At 28.4% G+C, this 17,369-nt stretch overlaps 1 protein-coding gene across 2 annotated transcripts in view; it reads right to left on the bottom strand.

The window, feature by feature from the left end:
- LOC107450948 (peroxisomal acyl-coenzyme A oxidase 3) overlaps positions 1-13,305 on the bottom strand; it is a 37,090-nt gene extending 23,785 nt beyond the window's left edge. Inside the window, exons 1-6 of one of the 2 annotated variants that reach the window (XM_016066891.4) lie at positions 12,904-13,305; positions 7,588-7,717; positions 6,621-6,854; positions 5,208-5,282; positions 3,452-3,541; positions 2,632-2,864 (exon numbers count right to left, since the gene is read on the bottom strand). In XM_016066891.4, the coding sequence (XP_015922377.1) occupies positions 2,632-2,864; positions 3,452-3,541; positions 5,208-5,282; positions 6,621-6,854; positions 7,588-7,716 (761 nt within the window). In that variant the 5' untranslated portion in view covers position 7,717; positions 12,904-13,305. Of the gene's footprint in view, positions 1-2,631; positions 2,865-3,451; positions 3,542-5,207; positions 5,283-6,620; positions 6,855-7,587; positions 7,718-12,747; positions 12,882-12,903 lie in introns of those variants that run through there. The other variant, XM_016066892.4, reaches the window with a different exon arrangement.
- Between the last annotated feature and the right edge of the window lie 4,064 nt (positions 13,306-17,369).

Genomic DNA, 17,369 nt, shown 5'->3' with positions numbered 1-17,369 from the left:
CTTAGTTGTCTTTCATTGGATGGACGTTTTTTTCGTACAAGAATTTTCAAACATCGCCACAAATTTTCAATTGGATTGAGATCAGGCCTGTTTCCTGGCCATGGTAATATATCTATGCCTTTATTTTGAAAGCATGCTTTGTATACTTTTGCTGTGTGGCATGGAGCTGAATCCTGCTGAAAAATAAATGGTGCGTTGTTGGAGAGGAGATCCCTGAAGGAAAGTATCAGTTTTGGTTTCAGGACAGTTTCGATGTATTTTTTGGCATTCAGGATGCCAAATCAGACCGAAAAAAATACACAAGTGCTACTACCTATAGAAAAATTAAACGGCTATGTCTTCAAGATAGAAAAATGTCATCAGATGCCATTAGATGTGAAATGAATGCAGCTGGTATTGCAGTAAGTTCAAGAACAATAAGAAGCAGCTTATCAGGATTTGGACTACAAGCTAGAATTCCAAGGAAAAAACCATATTTAAATCAAAAGCAACGCAAAAAACGAGTTAAGTCGGCAAAAGAACACATTAAATGGTCAGAAAATCAATGGAAGCAAGTAATCTGGAGTGATGAGAGTAAAATATCGCTCTTTGGAAGTGATGGTAGAAAATACGTAAGACGTAGAGTAGGTGAAGCGCTTCATCCTGATTGCATTGAAGCAACTACTAAAAATCCAACAAATGTCATGATTTGGGCATGTATATCTGCAGATGTTGTGGGCCGAGTTAAAGTGATTGATGGCATCCTGAATGCCGAAAAATACATCGAAACTGCCCTGAAACCAAAATTGATACCTTCCATCAGGGATCTCCTCTCCAACAACGCACCATTTATTTTTCAGCAGGATTCAGCTTCATGCCACACAGCAAAAGTATGCAAAGCATGGTTTCAAAATAAAGGCATAGATATATTACCATGGCCAGGAAACAGCCCTGATCTCAATCAAATTGAAAATTTGTGGCGACGTTTGAAAATTCTTGCACGAAAAAAAACGTCCATCCAATAAAAGACAACTAAGTGAAGCTATAATTGATTTTTGGCACCATGTGATTACGAAAGATGAACTTCAAACACTCGTTCACTCGATGAAAAGACGCTGTGAAGCTGTCTTAAAAATTAAGGGTTATCCTACTAAGTATTGATTGTGTAAGTATCACTTTAAAAAATGCAAATCTAAGATAGATCTTACTATTAATTTCATAACTTTTTTTGTAATACAGATATTGTAATACTGTATTCATTATTAAATTCTACATTAAATTACCTTCAATTTGATATCTAAACGTTTGTATTTAAGTGAAAATTAATATATTCTACAAGCGCACAAAGTGGAAAAACATGAAACTTTCAAAAAGTGTCCACACTTTTGGCCACCACTGTATATATATATATATATATATATATATACATTCATATATATCGGGTTGAGTAAAAAGTTTTCCGCCAAAAAAAAAAAATCCTGAAAAATTACAAACACATACAAAATCAGCAAAGCTAATGAGAATAGTTATCTCCATTCAAATCAACAATAGTCTGCCAACGTTTTGGCAACTTTTCATTCCCTTCTGCGAAGAACTGGGGGGTGCGCGAGTAGAGAAAGCAATCGACCTCATTTATGACCTCGTCATTTGAACAGAAGATTGTGCCATCAAGATGCAGCTGCAGATTTGAAAACAGATAGTAATCCGAAGGCGCCATGGCTGTGCTGTATGGTGGATGTTGCATCAAATCCCACTCTAACGTGTGGAGCGTCATGCCGGTCATTGCACTAACATGTGGCCAAGCGTTATCTTAATGAAAGAGAATCACCTTCCTTCTGAGCTCGTTTTCTCGTTTTTCGCGAATCGCATCGCTAACTTTGATTAGCATATTGCTGTATATTGTACTGTTAATAGCCTACCCGCTTTTAAGGTACTCCTTGTTGATAATTCCACGACAATCCCACCAGATACGGAGAAGGACCTTCTTGTTAGTTAGCGTTCGTCTTGCAACTGAACTTGCGGATTCCCCGGATGCTGACCACCCTCCTCTACGGCTAGTATTGTTGTAGTATACCCATTTTTCATCACAGGTCACAATTCTGTCCTTTTCATTAGTGCAGAGTAAAATAACAATTTTCAATTCAGAAATATTGGATTTAACTATAATAATATTGGATTATTTTATTCCCAGGAACACATGATGATGAGTGAATATTTAATAATAAAAGTTCACCTCAAATGCATCATCATCATAATAATAATAATAATAAAATTGTCTCTAATGTCTATGTCGCATTCCAAAGGTATGAATCAAAACTTTTTTTAAACAAATTAATAGTGTGCTCTAAATACAATTTTGCTCCAGCACACGAACTTGACTCTAGAAAGTTTAAAGCTGAAATCTGTAATTTAACCTTTCATTGGGTTTATTTTATTGGCCAGTACTTTAAAACTTGTTTTATAATAATGCAGTAATTCCAAATAATTTTAAAAAACATAATAAAAGTATTAATAAAAAAAGTATTATCTAGGTATGCAACATGTAACAAATCTGTTGCTGTTGCATAGCAGATAATAATAACAACTGTAACAGATAATTATGATTTGCATAGATATTTTCACAAAAAAAGAGAGAAATTATAAATTTTTTACCCATTATCAAGTCCATTTAAGCCTATTTTTGGTCCAAGATCTCCAACTGTGATACCTGAATATGGTAATAGAGTTTTGGGATCACGGATGGGAACTATAAAATTATGCAAGCCATGACATTTCCCATCTGGAGTGAATAGTTGAGCAAAGACAACTGCATGTGTTGCTAGCTGCCCTAAATTTCCACACCAACATTTACTTGCCTCAAAATCAGGAGAGTGCAAAACGAATTCCTAGAAGATCAATATTTTACGTAAAAGACAAAAAGTTTTTCTATATCAATACTTGTTGTTTATAACATAAACTACATATTCGTGAGTTGTGCTGAATCTAGAGTTTATTGATTAGCATCAAAAAGTGAAATGGGTTATACCCTCCTAAACTTAAATACTTACATATTCATGATAATGGAATCAATCAGTTATAAACTAAGTCTAATGGCAAAAATAAAATAAAAAGGTAGAAATATTTCTAGGGTACCTTGAAGTTATAAAACTTATATTTTGGCAGGGAAAAAAACATACAAAGATATAGGTCTATGGACTATGTCATTATTCACTCCCAATTCAATTAATAATTCTATATTACTTGATGAAATTTAAATGTCTGAAGTATGAATTGATATGGAGGAAGAAAGCAAACCGCTTACATAAATATAATAATATCATTTTTATAATCTATGTTTTAATTAACAAAACATTTAAGAGAAATGATATAATTCTACAAACTGTTGTTACTGTTTGTAAATAATCTTCCATTACAAAAAAAAAAAAAAAAAAAAAAGAAGCTCTAAAACGTGAAAAAATAAAACGAAAATAACCTGTGTTTTTCGATCAAATCTTGCTTCTGTTCTCATTGCTCTCGTATTCGTACCATGGCTTATTTCAGTCAGAGCGAAACAACCAGTATACTAGGAAATATAACAAATGAAACTCAAATATGGTATACATTAAAGTTAAGCATATATAAAAAAACCATTCTTATAGATAAATTAATACAATTCTTATTGTAGACTTTGTTTAATGATAGCTGCAAAGCAATTTTGAGATATGGTAACATTGTTAATCTTAAATTTTTGGAAAATTTCTTTTTGAAAATAACTTTGTAATATAAATACAAAATGTTTTGGAGTCAGAATTTAAACTTTTACATAATAGGAAAACTAATGAGTGTCAATAGTGTTAATCGAAGGATAAATAAGACAGTAATATAAATTGAAAATTGTTCTGACTAAAAAGAGATAAGAATTAAAAAAAATTTACCTTACAATATGAAATATTTATACAGTATTAGATATGCATAAAAAGTTTTGAAGAGCATAAATCAGAAGTAGAAACTGAATAAATCATAGAATAAAGAATTAATAAATAGCTGAGTATTTATTAGCATTTGCTAAATGCAACAACTATTTAATGGAAAACAATGAATTTATTATCAAAAATTGTGAGAACATGCTACTTTTTAACATAATTGCTGTGAAGATTTAGGCATTTGTTAACTGGGTATAATGACAAATTTGTCATTGATGAACTACTATTGCAATGGGTATGGCAACATTTTTCGTCATGGAAATTAATTGACATATGATATTACTCAAAACTTTAAGTAGCTAATGTGAAACAAATTGAGCAAAAGTTTATTGCATGGTTATAACAAGGAACTAGCTTCCTACTTCTCACTTGGAAGAATGTAGCCTTCAATAATGTGAAATAGATTTTATTTTTAACAGCAAGAGATAACTACTGTATTGGAGGATGAACTTTTCTATCATTGATATAGAATAGGTCAGGAAATTCTTTTAAAAATATTCATTAGTTTAGAAGGTTTGGACAATTAACCAGTTCTTAAATTAATCAAACGAGTAGCGAGACACACTTGGTTCTATAACTAAGACTAAATGCATAATCTTGCATATCCCTTTTAAACTGCTCCAACAGACATTTTTGTGGATGAAAACAATTCAAGAAATCATGATTACAATTACTTTGATAGATTCTTTGTAGTCTTAATTGTAAAAATGAGCATTAATCGAAGTCTCTTGTCTTATAAATTCAACAAATAAGTACCCATTTAATGCTAAAGACAAGTAACACAATGTAACTCAAACTGGGTGAATTATTGGCTGACTGACAAAGAGAAATAAACAGATGATGAGAAAATTTGGCTTATGGGTTGTATTAGGCTATTTCTTAAATTATTGGAGACTGAAGACAGATCAGGTTTAAGTGAGATCAGAGAAAGTTAAAATAAAAAAAATGGGTTATAACTTACTTATAATTTTAACCAATTAATAATAACTCTTAATGAATAACTGTTATTTTCACTAATACTTATTTTCCTTTTTTTATACACGAAACTGCAAATTTTTAATGCATTACTCTAGTGCATGTTTTTCTCACCATTTGGCAAAATGTGAATAATCTCTGTTTTTACCAACCTTGTCATTTATCCTGGTAATGGAGGTGTACCACCTGACACCGAAATCCGTTTAGGTTTTTGATGTATTTTACTGTTTGTAATTTTAAACACTTTTATATAACAATCAAACATAAAATGTGACAATTAAAATAACTTACTTCCATTTTATTTAAGGGTTCAAAAAGCTTCATGTGCTGTGCAGTTCCATTACTTCTCATAACATACGTAGGATACTGAGGAAAGTAAATTACAAATTTTAAAAAAAATTATACATTATTTTTTTTAAAAAACAAGTTTGTTAATAATTAAATAGCCAATACAATCGTAACACAAATTAAAACATGGCAAAAGATAAAGTTCTTATTGCACATAAGTTTTAGGAACTTCAGAACACAATAACATCAAATTGAAAAATAAAATAGTTATTTCATTTTTGGTTTGATATATTTTGGAAATAAGGACAGTGATTGAATCCAATAAGTATATCTGCATTAAAATAAATATACAGGAAGCAGAATGCGCAAAACTTATTCTCTTGAAAAAATATTCAAATTATATTTTCTAAGAAGTTGAAACGGGGCAATTAAATAAAAACCAGTTATAAAACTAAAACTATACATTAGGGATAATTCCTTATTAAGCAGAACTTACAATATTTCGCTCTACTTTGAATTAATTTAGAAAAAAAAAATTTACTAAGAATATTAATAATTTTTAAAACAAAAAAGTAAAAGATTTTTTGAAATTAATAATTTTTAATGATTTAGTCTTTATACTTCATTGGCCCCTCTGTGGCGACATTGTAAGGCAGAACAATGAATTTTAAAATTTTTATATTTTAATAAATAATAACTACTTTATTCAATGATCGTTAGTTATTATATTAAAAAAAATTCGATTCTGTAATTTAAACTTTTTAGAATTGTTTAAGAAACATATTTACTCAGAGCGGCAAATGATTAATGATTTTTTTAATTGATTATTAAAAATTTCAAATATCTCTTATTTTATTTAAATATCCAAAAAAAAAATTTACAAAGACAAAACAAGATTATAACTCATGAAAAAATCAAGACTTTAGCATAGGGTTCTGTAGCGGTTATAAATAAAAACACATAGCAGCCATTCTCATTCTACGAAGCGATTGCATGCCTATACAATTGGTACATGCATAGCAATTCCTCTTACATGTAGTAAATGAGAAATGGATGCAATGAGAATAACCCTATAGAGAATAAGAAAAAAAATTTAAAAACAATGCCTGAGGCACAAACTAATAAATTTGAAAGACATACAATCATTGTGATAACATAAGCATCATCAATGCATAGACAATAATTTTATCTCTGTCTTGGCACTGATGATTATATTTGCTTACATTATCAAAAAGCAACCTTTCAAGCTTGACAATTTGAGGTACATTCTTGTATATTGCTTTTATGCTATTTAACTAAATAAACTCTTTGAGAATTAAATACTTTAAATAAAGTGTGAATTTTCTTCAATTATATTAATTAATAAACAATAAAGTGATTTTAGCATTGTTTTTAAGATCTTCATTAAAAACTTACTTCTACAGCGAGAGATTTTTTAATGTAAAGTGCCAAATCATACATAGCTAGTGCATTGTGGCAAGCAGGTGAAAAGTGAAGTTTTTCTGCTAATAATTCTGGTGGTAGAAAATTAATTTCACAAATACGTTTCATTCTTCGATATGTTATGTGATGATCCTCTTGCCATTTATATTCATCTGTCATTGTACGATGAAATATAGGCTCAGCCTCTAAACTTTTCCATATGTAAAGCTGTTCAAAATAAAAATGATATATTAAAATATTTTAAATGAGAAATTGTACAAGAGATTATAAAATCATGATGTATAAAAACATCTTAAAATAAATTTAAGATATTAACACAGATTTCAATTAAAATATAATTTACTTTAATCAAACTTTTAATTTTTATACTTTTATAGTTAGCTCTTCACTTTTAATTAAGGCTTGGATATTTACTCTGTTTATAAAATTTCGTCTGTTTCTTACGTGTGCCGGTATGTCGACTCATGAGCTATTTTTAAATTAGTAGACTTGGGAATTCCCAAACTGGTAGGTTTTCTGCTCTAAAGGACAATTCACAGACTTCCTTCTTTCAATAATTAATTATCAGAAAGGTACAGGCAAAACAAGAGAAATATCCAAAATACACTTTTAATAATTTGAATTTAACCAATCTAATAAACCAATGACTTTTTTAATACCTCGTTTGAAAGGTGAAATGCACTTGAAAGAAACACTAGTATCGAACGTTTATGAATAAAATAATATTAAAAAGAATGAAAATCCAAAAATTAACTTACAACCCAAATGACAGAAGAAAAAAAAGCTTTTAATGAATTATGTTAAATTATTCAATAAGAGTTTAGTGCTTAACAAGAAAAATTCCACAGAATATCGCCTACACCATGATAATTTATGACACAATATGACCTTAATTTTTTTATTTCAATTGTTCTTTAATGCATTTTGTAATAAGATATACCTGATATTTGGCAACATCTTCTCCTTCTAAAATAAATTTCATTTCTTTCCAATCAAATGTAGCTTTACAACGGTATTCATCTAATGGCCCAGGCGGGAAATCATCGAACTTCACTTTTTCGTAATCCATTCTATAAATATTTTTATTAAAAATGCATGAAGTATTTATTAATGAAAAGCTTAGAAGAATTAATAAATTACAAAGAGAAAACGAATATTCAATTTATAATTTCAAAATATATAATAGTTCCAGGGTAGGGATTTTGTTTGGAAAAAACCCATTTCCCTCAAAACACTAAAAAACAGTTGCATAAACCGAAAGTAACTGGACAAAATATTAGAAACTGAGAGTGGCCGATACACTTGTTAAGAGAAAAGTATTATAAAAATAGTACAAATTTAAACAAATCATGCATAATATATCAGAAGAAAAATAAAAAAATTTATGTCTACTTATTTCTATAATAACTATTTTCATATTTACTTTTGTTTTATGCATAATATTAAAATCTATATATATATAAATTATTTCAGAATTGGTTTGAGTATCCATACTTAACAGTATATTGTTATAAAAATTGTTTTATAAATTTTTAATTATGAATTCAATATGTGATTTCCATTAAAGTTACAGATTTAGTATGTGATTAGATTAGGATATGTTTAGCATGTGATAAGTATTAGAGTACATGTTCACTATATGATTTGTATTAAAGTATATGTTTAGTTTGTGATTTTATACTTTCAATGTATCAATAAAATTGTGATTATAAGATGAAAATAATCAATCAGTAAAAAATCTCCAATTTTCCCTTGGAAATTTTTTTTTTAATGTAATTAATAAATTTTTTTCCCTTTATAATGTTATTCAAGATTTCAAAAAATTCTGAGGCAAAAATAGGATAGAACAGATCACTTGGATTACTATTGTAGAATTTTTATAGCTCCCTCAGTTCAACATATTGAATTTATGCAACTATAAAATTGTTGTGCTATTGTCATTCAATCAGAACTTGACATACAAGTAAAATTTAACAGAAAAGTGGCATATTTGACACAAAGGGAATTTTGATATTCTTTATGACCAATGAAAGAAAATAAAACATAAATAACGTAAAATTGAAATTTCCGGAAATAGTTTTTATTTGTGAGAACCTTTAAATGAAATTAAAATATTAAATTTCCACTATATTTTTAAATCTACAACTCTTACTAATAAAAACATTACACTCATTTTGCAAATTTATAGTGTAAGATTCTTCTTTTAATCTGTATTAAAAATAATTGGATAACAAAAAATAAATCATTTTGAACTAATTTTAAAACAGAAAATTTTTAAAAATACTAATAATAGAAGAAATATGGAGTTTCAAAAAAAGAAAAGTTTGATACTGTCAATATATTAAATACACAAATGTTTTATTTTTGCCAAAAGATATAATTTATAAATCAATATATGGGTCATTCTCACAAAAACAGTCATTTTCATGTCCCCAGTATATTTTATGTTTGTTTTACAACTTACGAAAAAAAAATTTTCAAGGAAAGTGTCCTTCAGAATGCAAGCTAACAAAAGAATAAAAATAAAATTATCAATTTTTATTTTTTATTAATTTTAGGTCATAAAAATATACCAATATGTCATTCCCTCACTTGTCCCCACTGCTGATTTAAAAAAAGAAAAAAATTGTTTCTGAAATTAAAAATTTTTTTTTTACAAATTTATGTTTTTTATTTGAGAATATTGAAATATAGAATTCAGAAAATAAATTTTAAATTTAATTTCTGATAAAAATATTAACACAGCACTATTTTAAACTTTGTCCCCAGTGTTTTGCGTCATTCCCTCACAACAATGTTCTTATCACCTGCAATCATCTTAGAATAAAAATATTTTAATAAAAACTTCAGAAGTTAACAACTGGCATCATAGAACAAAATTGCAGTATGCTTCCATCTTCAACTTAAAGAAGCTTTGCTGTGGAATAAATTTGAATGAATCAAACCAGGTAAAATTTTTTACATTTGTCATTCCCTCATGTCGTTTTTTAGAGTAAAATAAAATACAACTTCATCGAGAAAGTGGATAATTATATGTTGCTTTCTTGTATGAGTATAATTGTATGTGATTGACTTCGGAAATTAATAAAGCCTAACTGTTATTTTTGAATTTTATTGAATTCGTCATTCCCTCACTAGTGTATAAAGTGAGGGAATGACACTGAAGTGAGGGAATGATTCAAGATGAGTATATTATTAAATTTTTTTTTGTTCAATCGTGCCAGCCAATTTTATTTCCCAAACCTGTAAAAACTATTAAATATATAAGACTAAATTAAAATAAATATTAGATATACTTAGTATGTTATCATTTTCAAACTTTAGGTAGATGTAACTTAGATAAAAACATGTATTAAAATAAAATATCATTCCCTCACTATTAGTGTCAGTCCCTCACTTTTTAAATAGTGAAAATAATTAATTTACTTATTAATTAATTTGAAAAATAAATTAATAAATTGATTTATTAAACTAATTAATTTATTTATTAAATTAATTAATTATTTATTATTATAAATTAATAATTATAAATTAATTATTTAAAAAATTAATTAATTTAAATATTAAGTATAATTTATAGGATATATACTTTCTTTATAATGCCATTACATATTTCTATTAATATAGAAAGTTTCAGAGCTTTTTATTCACTTTACTTTTTTGGGATTTTATGAACTGAAAAATGACAGTTTTCGTGAGAATGACCCATATGATAAACATTGAAAAATATATCTATTGCAAAAACAGGCTTCCTAATAGTTTCAACAAAAAATTAGGAGTAAATAATAAAAAACAAAAAAATAATTTAAAAAAAAGGAGACTTGAGAAAATCAAGACAATTTTACTAAATAATATTCTTCAAAAAGAGCAAGAAGAAAAACCAACTAAGAAGTTAAAATTTACTAGACTAAAAATCTCTCTAAAAGTTATAGTTTACTTAATAAAACTTTTTCTCAACTTCATCAAAACTGATAAACTAAAATTTTAGTTCAAAAATTTAATAAACTTCATTTTTTACTTCAGAATTACCTTATTCGATAAAAATTATATCTATGATATTTCCTATCATATTTTAATATTTAGAGTACTAAAAAACTTACATTATTTTGTGGTCACCAAATTTAAATTAATTTTCAATAAACTTAAAACGAATTAATCTTTCGACTTAATAAAAATTCAACATCTGCATATTTAAGAGTAAGAAATAAACAAAAAATATATTTAACATTCTATTATTTTAGATCATAACACACTCATTCAGCGTAAACATTATTTATTAAGAATTTTTAAGAATTAAATTGATTGTCACAAATACAAGCTTGGATGATAAAAAAAAAAAAAAAAAGTGGTAAACGAGCACACCTATTTAATGCCAAATTTTATTGTTTTTCCTTAATGCTATATTCTCTTCTACAAACTTACTTTAACTAGCATTAAAACTTAAACAGGTAAAAAATTAACAATAAATTGCCAAAACATAAAAAGCATTTGGAAGACGTGACGAAAAAATAAAATGAGGTGCAATGATTTCTGACTTCCCTGAATGTTGATCTCAATAGTTAGCTAAAAGATGGAAAATAAGCAGCATGACAGATTGTGTTCAACAAAAATAAAGATTCATTATTGTGAAGTAGACAGCAGAATTTCTGAGGTATTTTCTTTCAGGGATTAAGACAACTTGCTTGCAACATAAACATTTCAATTTAAGATTGTAAGTGAAAACAAATTGAAATGATGTTAGCTTTTTACTTTTCTATATTGATAACAGAAATGAAAAAAAAAATCTTTTATTTATCTCTATTCTGAATATATATTTCTGACTTAGCCATAACAAGTACACATAGCTCACATAGTATATATTGCTCACTTTAATATACAAAAAAAAAAAAAAAAAAAAGAAAGAAAGAAAGAAATTGTTGCTAAAACAGAAGGCTAGTAACATACAATTTTTGTACTATTAATATTAGCATTTTGAACAGTATCTAATAATATGCCATACTTGTTACATTAAGTAGTATAAGGGAGTAATAATACATCTCCATAACAGAAAAAAAAGGTTAAAAAGGACAAAATATATTTTATTACGAATATCATGAAAATTTTGATCCTTGCAAAAATTTTTAGAACATTAGTTCTTAATATGATCATATATTATACAGCAATGTTTAAAAAAAAGGCCATTTTAACTATGTTCCAAATTCTTGTTTCAATTATGCTCTAATGTACACTTTTATAATGTTCACAGAAATTGCAGAAGCGATAAGATGATGAGGATGGGAAAACTGCTTCTTTTTACAAAACATGGAGAGAAAAAAATATTTTATAGATGGTAAAAACCATGGACAAAACAGGTTTTTTCTAAGATGATAAAAACCATGCTAAAAACAGGTTTTTCCTAAGACGGTAAAAATCATGGTAAATACCGATAAAAAACTCATATGGTAAATACCGTGCCAACCCTGTTAAAAATACAATGTAAAAGCATAGAAAAACTCTAAATACTTCTCTATTAATAATAATACCCCTGCTTATCCTTATTCCTGCTTAATACATTTTTATTAATGATACTTATGGATATTGCAAAGGCCCACTTTCTAAGGGAGAGGGAATTAAATTACACAGTCACGACAGTTTTATAACACATAAGAAGAAGAAAAATTCTTAAATGTGCTAAATACCCACAAAAATATTAATTATTTTTACTCTTATTTTAAAATTTAAGGAATTTAAAACGATGACAAATCAAAATTTTTCTCTTTATTTGTCTGAAATAATTATGAGGATTTTTAGAGATTTCTAATTATTGAGGAGTAAGTACGTATACCCACTGCCTCCTTCCTTACAATGAGGCATATATGTTTAGCTTCTAATTTATATTCGAAAAAAAAATTATATAATGTCGCAAAAATAGATTTTTTTTTTTGACAGATTAAGATGCATTTATAATACATTTGAAATACAATATATATACATTCATAGTGTAACAATTTCCTATCTAAAAAATAGTACAAATTTAGATGGTTTTGACTTCAGTTAAAATAAATTTCCGAGTTAGACAACACAAATTTAGACAGTAGTGTAACTTTTAAAACAAATTTACCTTCTACGATGTTCGACTCTATTTGAATTATACGTATTTTTTTTATTCCCAGAATCAATATATAAACTGAAAACGTTAAATATAGGTTTACGAAAATAGCAGCTTTCTAGAATACAAATTATAAGAATGAAGGAAAAAGAAGAAACTAGAAAATACCTTGAAACGAAAAAAAAGTTTCCTCGTTGCTATTCAGCTAAAATTATGTAATAAAAATGGGCACACTTCCTTTACGACTAGTATGCAAACTTATACTTATTTTTATGCACGATCAAGTCCTTTATTTCTGGGGGGCTATCATATGATGCACCGAGAATACACAATACAAACATAACACATTTATATATTATTATATGATAGCAAATAATTTTGTTTATTTTAAATATTAGATAAAAATATTAAAGTAAGATAAAATTATTAATTTATCTTATCCTCATATCGTTAACAGTTCATGTACGATAAAAAAAAAAAAGCATAATCGCTCAATATCAATCAGTATTGTTTATGATTTTATCATTGCAAAATCTTTTCACTGTCTCTTTATTTACGAAATCATCATGTGATGCAATCCCAAAAGCTACTAATCAGGTTATACAATCAGGTTTGTGATATGAACGAACGTTTTAAACTTATCAAGTTGAATCAGTTCACGTTATTCGTGCATTATCAAAAGGCAGTTGCATCAAATTCAGTTCGCAATGTTGAAATAGCTTTGAGTTTCCTGTTTTTGTGCATTTTAAGATTAAACAAGATATTTAATTAAAATATAATTTGCTTGAACTAAAAACAAAAACTACTACTTTGAAAAAGGGTGATCGAAATGGACTGGAGGTGGCGTAGAGCAGAACGCTCTACCCATGGCAATTCTTCTCACGCTTTCACCATTAACGTGTGGCGAGTCTTAGAAAGAAGGAAGTACTTCAGTTTCTGTCGTGATTTTCAAATAGATTAAAATCTTTCAAACTAGGAAGCTACCAGAAACTGAAAAATACGTTAAACATAGTTCAAAAAGAAAGCATCAGGGAAATTTAAAAAAATATTTTTAACAATTAAATACGAAAACTATAAAGAAAAAGAAAAATAACGTAATACGTTCCTATACAACTGAAAAGAGGAGGAAGGGCCAAGTTGTTGTTGTTAATTTACGTCGCACTAGAGTTGCACAATGGGCTATTGGCGACGGTCTGGGAAACATCCCGGAGGATGATCCGAAGACATGCCATCACAATTTTGATCCTCTGCGGAGGGGAGAGGTAGGGCCAAAGCATGGATCAAAGGCATGAAACTGGTTTTTTCCCCAGAGGGCGTATTCGAACTTTACAATTGCCTATTGATAATTTTGGGTGTGTTTAAGTTTGAAAGTGGAAGAAAATGTTTATGCAGGGAAACTGTTGGAGATCAAAATGAACAGAAATCTTTACTCAGCAGAAACAATATAGGACTATTGACACTGCATGTTACATTTAGGTTTGAAAAATGGTAAACCTTCTTTTTGTATTTTTGCTGGTTGCCATGATAAGGTAAATGGAAATACAATGCGAAAATCTTTTTTCCAAGGAAACAAAATAGTGTAAATACCAACATACCAACCTTTTTAGCAAAAATTTAAAAAAAAATTATTAATTAATTTTTAAAAAAAATTTAAACCTCAATGAAAAACCTCATTCAGGAGAAGGAAAATAAATGAATATAAAACAGTAGTTCTAAGGTCTTGCGATAAACTGCTATGTGAAAAGATTTGAGATCTTCACATATTCACTGATTTGATTTAAAAAAACTAGGAAAATATTTTTTGTCGATGAGCTTATTTTACAAGACTCAGCTCAAAATACGTATTTAAGAAATTGGACCCAGTTAAGGAAGGCGCGTGTAAGAAAATTTATGCAGCACTAAATGCGTGTTTAGAAAAAGGACCAGCTTAAAGTAAGGAAATGGAATGAAACCGTACGTATCAAAAATAGACAAATTTCAAATTGCGTGTTTAAAAAAAAAGTATGTTTAAGAAAATGGACATATGGTGCTTGATTCTGTTTCTCAAACTTCTCTTCGCCAAAAGAATTTTCTAAACAATTAGTAATGAATCCAAATAAGTTCGTAATGTGATATCGTTCGTTTTCCTAAATCAATTAGTAGTACATTTTTTGAAACTATATAATTCAATATATTGACTTTTCAAAAACAATTATCATTGCTTTTACAAGGATTTCACGGAATCACTAAATTGATATCTAGATAGATATATTGAAATCTAGAAAGTCTTAGCCATCCTAACAACAAACCGGGAAATAGGCCTGTTTATGCTTAGTATTTAAAAAAAAATAAGGGAAAGTTAAGGAGAAATTCCTCGTTCAACTGTGAAATTTTGATTGAACATTAAAAAGAAAGACTTTTTGCTGCGTCCTTTTAATTAAACACTTAATTTGAGCTGTGTTCGAATAAAAAGCTCAATGATGCTTTTATATATATATATATATATATATATATATATATATTTGTAAAGTTTATAATTACTGTCCTCTTTGATTGTTTAGTAGCTTTATTTAGTCAATAAGGTGCTTTAAAGCAATACTTCCAAGAAAAGAGAAGGCCTCATCACAGGTTCCATAAACAAGAAATTTGATCCTTTAGTTGTCCAAACGTAATGACATCTTTGTAATTACCATGACATATTTCTTATTTTTTATCCATTGAGCAGTTTATGTTCGTTACGGTGGACTACTAAATTGGTCGGTGCTGAGGCCTTCTTTTTCTAGGAGGTGTTGCTTAAAGGCGAAAATAACGAATATTGAAAGATAGAAGAACTAAATGTAGCATTTAAAAATTGAAGTTGCTACAGAGTTTACAGGTAAGATTTTGATTTTTTTCTTAATGATTTAATGAACTCTAATATTATTTATAAGTGTTAGTTTAAATGAAATAACTATTCCGCAATTAAAGTTCTTGATGTACTCTTAGCTTAATTTGAAGTCAAATATCATGAAATTACTATTTTAAAAATATAATTTAAAATTTCAATTTATAGTAAGGATAGTTTATCGGGTGTTTGAAAATTATATTATTTAACTATAGCTCTCTTAATATATTACTTAATTTTTAATTTTAATAATTAACTGAAATAAGATACTTCCGACAGTTTTTAGTTTTTTTTTAAATCTCAGTTGAGTAAATACTGATTTTTATTTGTAAAAACTTTTTTATAAATTTATGTGCCGACTGAATCCCTACTTGAAATTTTTATTTTGATAAAAATATCACCCAAATATTTTCAGTCGTTTTTATTGATTAATTTTGTTATTAAAATATCAACTATGTTGCATGAAAATACTTCCAATCCAGAGAGGAGTATCATATGAAAAAAATTTATTTTTAGCCTAATTTAGTTAAATAAATATATGTTCAACGATTATTTTTTTGTGAATTTAGTCATAATTCCTTATGCAAATTTGTGCTAAATATGGCCTTTTCTGCTTTACCACATAAGATTTCATTTTTTAAAAAGATGTAACAGTTTGTATACTTCGAAACTCAAAATGTTTTCAGCTCTTTTAATATACAAAGCAATTAAAAATAATAATTAAAAATCATTTTTTGTAGGGAGATAATTTTGGGTAAACAAATTTTATAATTGAGTGATAAAATGTTTATTATTTACGAGTTTTTTTCTCTAGATGAGTCAAAATAAGCAAAAGGGAAATTTACATTAATGGGTCCAAACTTTGGGGACCGCTCTCCTGACCAAACTATTGGTACCATATTTCCAAGATTGAAGCTCCCTCTTATATTTTGTGGGTCAGAAATCCGAATCCGTTGAAAAAAATGTATGTTTTTCAGAGAAAGTACGTTTTTTTTTGTCAAATTCCATAACTAAAATATCGTTTGCACTAATCAATTAGCACATTTTCAGATTATCCATTCGAACCTTTAAGATTTAGTTCTAGAACGTGAAGATCCGATCATTAGACTGTGAACTGATCGTTAAGACACGGCTCCCAGTAGAACACGGAAGTTAACCATCACTCTGGCTACGATCAGGTGTGCAGGTGGGTGACCTCTTTGATCAGCCTGCAAAGGAACCGAGGGTGTGCTGTATCAATCCTCATTAAACAGTTCTACCGTGAAGTGCTCGACTTCTCTCGCAGGTCATCGGGTTACCGTAGTAGGGAATCCATTCCCTTTGCAGAGGATCAAAATTTTAATGGCATGTCTTCGGATGATCCTCAGGGATGTTTCCCAGCCCTTCACTAATAGCCCGTTGCCCAGATTTAGTGCGACATAAACCAACAAAAACAACTCATCATTTGATCAAAAGTTATTATAAGTCCTCAATTTCTGTATGAGAAATTCTTTTGCATAACATAGCACAGGTGTGGCCAAACTGCGTCTCGCGAGCCACATGCGGCTCCTTGAAGGATTATTTGTGGCTCTCGATAAATGTACCTGCGTACCCTTTTCATTTTTGCGCTATTATATTTTAGCAAAATTATTAACGTCCCTTGACGAATCGACAGATATCACAGATCTTCCGCAATTGGTAGTTTTTATACATTTTGTTTCACCGGACTTCGTTGTTAAGGAAGAATTATTAGATTTAGTCGCACTTCAAGAGTCAACCCGTGGTGTCGATA

Source organism: Parasteatoda tepidariorum, chromosome 2, assembly GCF_982258835.1.
Source record: "Parasteatoda tepidariorum strain Cologne lab strain chromosome 2, Ptep-v5.0, whole genome shotgun sequence".
Classification (NCBI taxonomy): Eukaryota; Metazoa; Arthropoda; class Arachnida; order Araneae; family Theridiidae; genus Parasteatoda; species Parasteatoda tepidariorum.
The sequence above is the reverse complement of the archived record's forward strand: the minus strand, read 5'-3'. Positions and strand labels throughout refer to the sequence as shown.